This window comes from Nematolebias whitei, chromosome 3 (assembly GCF_014905685.2).
Source record: "Nematolebias whitei isolate Nwh7 chromosome 3, NemWhi1, whole genome shotgun sequence".
NCBI lineage: Eukaryota > Metazoa > Chordata > Actinopteri > Cyprinodontiformes > Rivulidae > Nematolebias > Nematolebias whitei.
This window is the reverse complement of record NC_056500.1, coordinates 54898042-54906715: the sequence shown is the minus strand read 5'-3', so window position 1 is coordinate 54906715 and position 8674 is coordinate 54898042. Positions and strand designations below refer to the sequence as shown.

The 8674-nt window shown below is 45.4% G+C and overlaps 2 protein-coding genes across 2 annotated transcripts in view; both read left to right on the top strand.

The window, feature by feature from the left end:
- LOC119407557 (cadherin-24) overlaps nucleotides 1-5719 on the top strand; it is an 89575-nt gene extending 83856 nt beyond the window's left edge. Inside the window, exons 9-15 of the mRNA XM_037674377.1 lie at nucleotides 57-178; nucleotides 1399-1516; nucleotides 1607-1915; nucleotides 2043-2235; nucleotides 2328-2724; nucleotides 5268-5355; nucleotides 5658-5719. Coding sequence (XP_037530305.1) covers nucleotides 57-178; nucleotides 1399-1516; nucleotides 1607-1915; nucleotides 2043-2235; nucleotides 2328-2724; nucleotides 5268-5355; nucleotides 5658-5719 — 1289 coding nt within the window. The remainder of the gene's footprint in view (nucleotides 1-56; nucleotides 179-1398; nucleotides 1517-1606; nucleotides 1916-2042; nucleotides 2236-2327; nucleotides 2725-5267; nucleotides 5356-5657) is intronic.
- A 2152-nt stretch (nucleotides 5720-7871) lies between these two features.
- cltrn (collectrin, amino acid transport regulator) overlaps nucleotides 7872-8674 on the top strand; it is a 48965-nt gene continuing 48162 nt past the window's right edge. The window contains exon 1 of the mRNA XM_037674376.1: nucleotides 7872-7886. Within this exon, the coding sequence (XP_037530304.1) occupies nucleotides 7872-7886 (15 nt within the window). The remainder of the gene's footprint in view (nucleotides 7887-8674) is intronic.

Here is an 8674-nt window from a genome sequence, read left to right as displayed (position 1 = left end):
TCTCTCTCTCTCTCTCTCTCTCTCTCTCTCTCTCTCTCTCTCTCTCTATCTATCAGACAACCCAAATCTTGTGTCGAGGGTTGTGGTTGCCATAGAGACGCTGGACCAGAATGATAATGCTCCGGAGTTGGACAGGCAGTACACAACATCAGTATGTGACTCCAGTGCCCCCGGTCAGGTCTGTTCTCCTTTGCTCCGGTTCTACACTCAACTCAAGTCTTTGCTTTAGTTTTTCTACAGTTGTTTCCAACCCCGCCCAAAAAAGTTTTGAAAATCAAATAATTTCTTCTAATTTCAGTTTCCCCTCTGTAGAATGGTTCTTTTAAAGTGATGCTAAATTTAAATCAATTCTGGACCCCAGTGATGCAATGAAACTGGGAGAATCAAAAACAAACTTTATTCTGAAGCAGCAGCTCCTTCTGGAACTATTAGATTTGCTTGTGCAGTAAATCCCTTGTGGGTGACATCCAGAGCTAGTCTGAAAACGTCTCAGTGGAGAAATAAAATACAAAGTGTCAATTCTTTGAATGAGTTTCGCTGTAGTGTTGTAACATCTTGTAACATTTTGCAAATATCAGCACAGGAGACTTTTATTCATTGTTGCATTACAAGATTTTAAATGTTATAAGAAGAATGAAATGTGTTCAGGATTGACTCACCGCCTCAACGTTCAGGAAGATATTAAATCAAGTGGGTTGCAAAAGTATCCATGCCCTTTGGTAATCTTTTCTTTTGCTGCCTTACAACCTGAAATTTAAATGTGTTTTTGATTTGATTATATTGTGATATTATATTATATATTGATATAAAATTTTCTCTACAAAAAGAGACGTACTGTATATTCCCCCATTTAACTTTATTAATCTGAAGTGTATTTTTAATTATTGGTCAAAATAAAATCTAGACTGTTAGTCAGGGGCAGCATGGTGATGCAGTTGGTAGAGCTGCTGCCTCTCTGCGAGGAGATCGCCGGTCCAAATCCCAGTCCAGGGCCTTTCTGGGTGGAGTTTGCATGTTCTCTCTGTGCTGCGTGGGTTTTCTCCGGGTACTCCGGTTTCCTCCCACAGACCAAAAACATGCATGTTAGACTGATTGGTAACTCTAAATTGTCCCTAGGTGAGAGTGAGAGAGTGAATGGTTGTTTATCTCATTTGTCTCTATGTGTCCCTGTGATGGACTGGAGACCTGTCCAGGTGTCCCCCACCCCTCACACAGTGATTGCTGGACATGGGCACCAGTGACCCCCGTGACCCAAAAAGGAAGAAGCATGTAAAAGATGATGGATGGATGGATGGATGGATGGATGGATGGATGGATTGTTGCTGATAATAAGACTATATGGGGGAGTGTAAATTCTTCTTCAGCTGACTTTAAGCCATCTTGATGTGTATTTCACAGGTCATTCAGGTTCTACGAGCCATCGACAGGGACCAAGGAGGACAGGATGCCCCGGTCCACTTCAGCATCCCTGTTGAGTCCAGCTCTGCCCTGAACCTGACCATCAGGGAAACTGGAGGTTGTTGCTGATTGTTAATGAGACACAGAACAAGAATGCTTGTTGTGTAGTGACACACTTGATTTGTGTGTTTTTGGTCACATGTATCAGGTATGACAGCCAACCTGGTGCTCCAGTCCTCCTTGGAGCCCCTTCCTGGCTTCTCCTCATCTCTGCTCACCCTCTATGTGCCAGTGGTGCTGCGTGACGGAGCCTCGGGTCTGACCAACACTGGCACGGTCACTGTGACCATTTGTCCGTGTCTTCAGGGAGGCATGCAGACGGAGGACAGGGGCCGGCAAAGAGACCCAAGGTGGGAGAGACACGTGGTGTGTCTGCCGGCTGCGTCCGCCTCCCCGTCTCTCATCTTCAGCTTGGTCACACTGCTGGCCATGCTGGCTTGCATCTCCACCATGCTCGGTGGGTTTGACTTTTCTCTCTGACATCTCAGAAAATAAGCTATAAAGATATTTTTGTGACATTCTGAGACACTGAGCGGTTATTTCAGGCTCAGTGTGTGGTCATGTGTCTGTTCTTTGCCCTTTAGTGGTATGTGCGCTGTCGATGTCATTGCGCCATCAAAAACGAGACTGCCACTCACCCTTTGAGGAGGATGATGTCAGGGAAAACATCATATCCTACGATGATGAGGGGGGAGGGGAAGCAGACACTGCAGCATTTGACATTACAGCTCTGCAAAGCATGCACAGAATACAGCACATGCACCACGATGAAAACATGTGAGCCCGTCACTAAAATAGATCAACTTTACTCTCATCACGGAGGTTTGTGTGTGTAACTGTGTGTTTATGTCAATTATCTCTTGGCACAGATGGTACACCCAACAAAATCCACCCAGAGCCAGGACATACAGCTGGAACCGTCACCCCTCCAGGCTGGGCCCTCAGCAGCGGCCAGACTCGGCGCCACTTTACGGACGCCTCTGCTACGGTTTCCAGACGCTGCCTGTTCTCAGAGATTATCCAGCCGGGCCATTGGAGGTGGGTCTTCAGCTAACTCAGCTGACCCAGGGGTTCACAGGAGGTCACACTGGCAATTCCCTCCCCATCCCAAACCAGACGACCTTGGAGCCGCTGCAGCGCTCTCCTGGGAGCAGACTCGATGCTTTCAGAGCCGACCAGACTCTGGCCAAGAGCAAAACTGAAGAGAGAAACGAAAGCAGTGAAGCAAACACAGCTGAGGTGAAACGAAATGAGGAACAGGCCAAGGTCAGGAAAACAAAAACAGTAACACAGCTTCGTGTGTTTTGTGTTTGTGTATGGTTCAGACTGGTGCAGCTTTAGGCTTCTGGGAAAAAAATAAGAAAACATTTATTTCTTCAAATAGACCTTTTTCACGCTTCCATGTTTTAAAGCGGATGTGGTGTTAAACAACTTCCGGTGGCTATAGCGTTAGCATTAGACAGTGAGGAAAATGGCTCAGTCTCGGCGCGGTTGTTTTTGTTCAGTTCCTGGTTGTTCTTGTGGGGCAAGAAAACAACCGTATCTGTCCTGCATGATTTCCACGACGTACCCAGACCAAAGGAGGCGGTGGATCCAAGCGACCAGAAGAGATGATGGTCCCGACTTCTGCATAAAGCCAGGGAGCACTTGTAGCCTGAATTTCACTCAGGAGGATTTTGTCTGTGGATCCACCAGCAGCTGCTTTAAAGGTTGGGCTGTTTCTTTCTCTTCACCTGGAATAATGTCACTGCACCAGCTAAGAGATAGTCTGTTTTTAGAGAGCTCAGAAACAGCAGCTTGTCCTCTCACAGAAAGCTAGCCAGGCTGAAGCTGCTACTGGAGTCCACGTGAAACTCACTTCACCTGGTGCCACATCCACCCACAGGTAAATATCACAGTAAGATGCTACATTATAAACTTGTCATGTAAGTCATGGAGAGATCACGTTACATGCACTGACTCACAAAATGTATTGATCTTCATGGAAATAATGTCAACAATAATAATAATACTAATGTCAATTATCTGTTAACGATCTTGCTATTCAACATTTTTCAGTCAGGTCATCTGGACAGTTTCTTTTTTTGTGCTGAAACGTTTTGCCTTCGATCCGGAAGGCTTCATCAGTCAAGGAAACACACAACAAAACTGATTCTTCCCCCAACAGCTTACTCCAAAGTGAAACAAACCAGTTATGTTGGTGCTAAGATGGTGTCTTTGGCACGCCCCTCCTCCATTGCCGGCCCTCTTCCTTGTTGACAGTCGTGTCAAACTGGTTGAAAACAACAAAGTCCATGCTCAATAATCAATCAATCAAGGAGGGGGCGTGCCAAAGACACCATTTTAGCACCAACATAACTGGTTTGTTCCACTTTGGATTAAGCTGTTGGGGGAAGAATCAGTTTTGTTGTGTGTTTCCTTGACTGATGAAGCCTTCCGGATCCAAGGTGAAACGTTTCAGCACAAAAAAAGAAACTGTCCAGATGACCTGACTGAAAAATGTTGGATTGTATACCTGGATTATTGAGCATGGACTTTGTTGATCTTGCTAACCATATTTTATTTTGTGGTTTTACAGGTGCACTCCCAGCTGTCCTCGTTCTGCTCAGTCCTGTGTTGGTGGACTCTCACTCCTGCTTGAGTCACCATGATTAGTCAGTGTCTTACCTGAGAGAAGATTGGCTGACTGAACTAAAGGCTGGGGCCATTTTCAACTATTTTTATATGTGAATGTGAGGCCCATGTTTGTTTTGCAGTTCTTAAATATGATTCATATTTATTTTTGTTTACTTAATTTCATATTTATGTTCCAGGTTGAAGGTGCAGTCCAGTCTAGTGTAGGTTCCGTTCCACTCGTGTCTCGTGCATCACAGCTTGTGGGTGAATTTCTGCTCTTGTTACCTTGAACCATCCTTCTGTCTTTTAGTTCACTGATCACTGGAAAACCTCGGCCTTGGCTCAATATTTAAGAATCATTATTGCCTCCATTAGAATAGGTTTTTAACTTGGTGTTAATAAAATTTATATTGTATCTTGGAACAGTCTCCTGCTTACTTGTAAACAAACCCAAGTGTCTTTTCTGTATAAATTATGTCCTTGGATGAAAGTCCTAAGGTCGTGTTGCAGTAAGTTTATAAAATAAAAATAACATCCATACCCAAGCTTGTTACATATTGTTCTAGTGTTATGTAATTAGTTATTTAAAGGTTTTGAATTATTTTAAACATTCTTCAATTAAAACACACTTGAGCAGCATACTGTACTGTTTTTATTTAATTTGTGGATTGATTCAGTTGTATTGAAAGAAAAACAAGTGTATCCTGATGCATGCTCAATAATCCAAGTAGAAAAATCTAAAAACGTTAAATCGGTCCTCTGGAGTCCAGTGGAGCAATGAGATCCTAGGGAGGATCTGAAGAGGCAGGCCGTGGAAGGTCCTGGAGGAGTCACAGTTGGTGAGAACCAGCTGCAACAAAGGTTAGTCGGCTGTACACAAGTTACCATTTGGTAGATGATGTTCCAGCACTGAAGAGGTGTCTGACAGGTGCTTAAGTACCCCATCAGGCAGTCCTCCTCAGAGCAGCAGCAGGTAGAGTGAGTTGAGGTTAATTGGCTGTGAAGGGAAGAGTGAGTGACAGGCAAAAAAAAACACGAATCCCACAGTGCCCGCCTCAAGAATTGCCTCTTGGCGATATAAGTCTCTTTTCGGGGTGAGCTTGAAAGAAGGACGAGATGAGTCCGGAGTCCAGGATCTGAGATCTAGGAACACATGATCGTTCCTCCGGACCGTAACCCTCCCAATCCACCAGGTATTGGACTCCCTGACCACGACGCCGTACGTCCAAAAGGCGTCAGACCGAGAAGGCCGGTTCGTTGTCTATGAGACGGGGGGGGGAGGTTGGTCGGAGGGTGTAGAGGGCTGGTGGTTACTGGTTTGATCTGAGATACTTGAAAGGTAGGGTGTATCTTCATGGCAGGCGGGAGTTGTAGACATACCACTGGCCGGTTAATCACCTTTACCACAGGAAACGGCCCGATGAACCTGGGGGAGAGTTTCCTGGGGGTGTCTTTTAAGGTTATGTCTTTGGTAGACAGCCAAACCTTTTGACCGACCTTGTAGTCAGGAGCCTTGGATCGACGTCTGTCAGCGAAGCGTCTGTTCCGAAGATCTGGACAGAGCTGCTCTCGTCTGACGCCAGATCCGACGGCAGCATTTGATGTGAAGGTGGACCGAGGGGACGCCCACATCAGGCTCCTGTGAGGGGAATAGCGGAGGAGCAAAGCCCATAGCGACCTCGAAAGGAGATTTTCCAGTGGCTGCAGAGGTTTTTGAATTGTGGGCATACTCAATCCAAGGCAGATGTTGACTCCAGGATGAGGGATTGCTGTCAATTACACACCTCAATCAATGTCTCCAACTTTTAGTTCAGGAGGTGAACCTGAAGAGATGGCTGAGCGGAGGCATCTCAAAGAGCATTTTTCTCACCCCTTTTCAACTCTATTTTCGACCCAGTTAATTTGAGGATTGTGTAATTTGAGCCAGGGATGACCCAAGATAAGTTGTGGTGTAAAAGAGTCGAAAACAAAAAAACTCACCCGTCTCTCTGTGATTTCCAGATACTACGAACGTATTTTTTTATGTCTTTAATGAGATGGAAGAGATGGTTTGCCCAGTGAGAGCAGAGACGGTGATAGCTGGTGTTAAGTTGATTGTGGGGATATGTCGTTCCTCCACCAGGTTTCTGCTGATTAGGTTCTGTTCAGCACCGGAATCAATCAACGCCTGGATAGGAAAGTTGACAGAGTTAATGCAAATGATTGTTGGTAGACAGATTCTTTTCAGGAGACAAAGAAGTGGTACCCACCAGTATCTTCTGTATTACTGGTGGGCTTTGTTTTTTTACCCGTAGTTTGCAAGCAGCAATTACATGATCCTTTTTCCCACAGTACATGCAGGCGTTGGCCTTGAAGCGGTGCTGTCGCTTCTAGGGAGAAAGCTGAGTCGTACCAATCTGCATAGGTTCGGGGTCAGATGTGGAATCCATGGTTGCGGAGTCATTACGTCCGGGAAGAGGAAGCTTGTGGAACTTGTAGTCCTCTTCTAAGAGGCTCTCCCGAACCCTGTTGTCTATTCGAATGGCCAGAGAAATTACGTCATCCAAATCCGAAGGGATGTCCCGGGTGACTAGTTGGTCTTTAATCTGTCGATTTAAAGCGTTAATGAATGCACTGCGTAACACTATCTCACCCCAGCCGGATTCCTCGGCGATGATGGATGGCGAATTTGGACACCGTCTCTTTCCCCTGACGTAACATAAAAAGTTTTTGGGCTGCCTCCTCTTGTTGCAAAGGATGGTCAAAGACCCAAAGAAAATCCTTCAAGAAGGTAGCAAACGTCAGAGTTTCGATGGGGCATCTATGAAGGTAAGCATGTGCCCACTGAAGGGCTTCTCCTTTTAAAGCACTAACCACATAAGTTATGCGGGCAGAATCGGATGAATAGGTAATGGGAGCATGATTAAATGCCAAGTTACACTGGAGAACGAAGCCACCACATTTGCGTGTGTTACCTTCGAACATCTCCGAAGGTCGAACCTCCGGTTCCTTGGGGCACGGATTGTTAATCCTAATCGTAGGTTCCAGAGGGATGGGCTGAGTCGAAGATGAAGCTTGGTCCGCCATTTGTTTCTGAAGAGAGAACACCATACCACCCAACTCCCGTAGATTGTCCTGAGTTGTTTGTTGCTGCACAAAAATTTGCTGTAAAGTTAAGTGGAGAGGGTCAGTGTTTACTTTTGGTTCTAACTGAGTCTTTACCTCCTCAGTCTTGCTCGGGGGGTCCATTGGCTGGGACATACTATCAGGTTTTTATAAACGTCGACCCCCACGTGAGCAGACCGATTCAATAAAGACAGAGCCAGAACTACAAAAGGTAAGTGAACTTTTATTTACAGGTGATCGTGTCGTCGCAGCTGTAAGTGAGAAGAGGAATAGGTGAGTATGGGTTCTGGTTGTCTTTTTGAATGTTTTAATTCTTGAATATAGAGAGATGACTCCTTACTGTTTGTGTTGTAGGTGGAGGCCAAGAAGGAGAGGAGAGGTCCAGGATTTTTGTAGGAGATCCAGTCCTGAGGTATTTGGTGGTGGAGAGAGGAGCAGGTTGACCCAGTTGAAGATGCTTATTGGTGGTTGTTGAAGGGACACCGTTGAGTTGTTGTTGGAGTGAGTTGAGGTTAATTGGCTGTGAAAGGAAGAGTGAGTGACAGGCAAAAAGCCCACAAATCCCACAGTGAGGACTTTTAAGGTTGCTAGAAAACTATACTGATCTGTTTGATGGTCACTTTGGTTGCACGTTGTTGGCAGAGCATGTCATTGTCACTAGGAATGCGAGTCTGCATTTTCTCCCCGTGAACATGGGTTTTCTCTGGGTACTCAGTTTCATCCCACAGACACAAAGGTTCATTGGTCTAACGCTTGATTGTTCCTGGGTTGTTTTGTCTCAAAACAGCCACTGGCCAAAAGGATGGCCCAGCACAGAAGAGCAACATCATCAGGCCAGCACTCTGCGGTCTACACTCATCTGCAGGTCAGAGGTCACTTGTTCAGAGACGAAGAATATCCTTGGTAGAAAGGAATGATGGTTTGAGAGAGGAGTAAAGGAAGCCATCTTTGTGAAGAGAAACTGTCCATCATTAAACAGGGGTGGAGCCTCCGGGTTCAACTGTCCCCCTTTTACAATGTTGTTATTGCTAGTATCGCTCAACCCTCTGTGAATAGCAAATGGCCATCAGGGCATTAACGATCAGTTGTTAAGCTGATGGTCCTCCTTGATCATGTGAACAGCTAGTTCTGAATGTCAACAACAAACTGGTTGATCCACTACGAGAAGGTGCTATTTATAAGACTGAGTTTGTTGCAGCTCCTCAGACTGAAGAAGTATTTTGGCTAAAAGATGAAACCTTTCAACAAGAAGAATCCATCCAGAGGACCTGAATTAACTTTGTTAGATTTATTTGTTATCAGTCTTTTTTTCCCCAACAGCCTGTATATAACAAACACTGAAATTCTGTCATGACTAGAATTTGGTGTGACACCCCATAACTAACAGCGCCCCCATCTGGCCCTGCTTAGAAAACTTTCTTCATCCTCTTCCTGCCATCAGAGCAGACAGTTCTATGTCGTATAAGCTTCGCCCTTTAAGGCCTTCGCTTTAGTG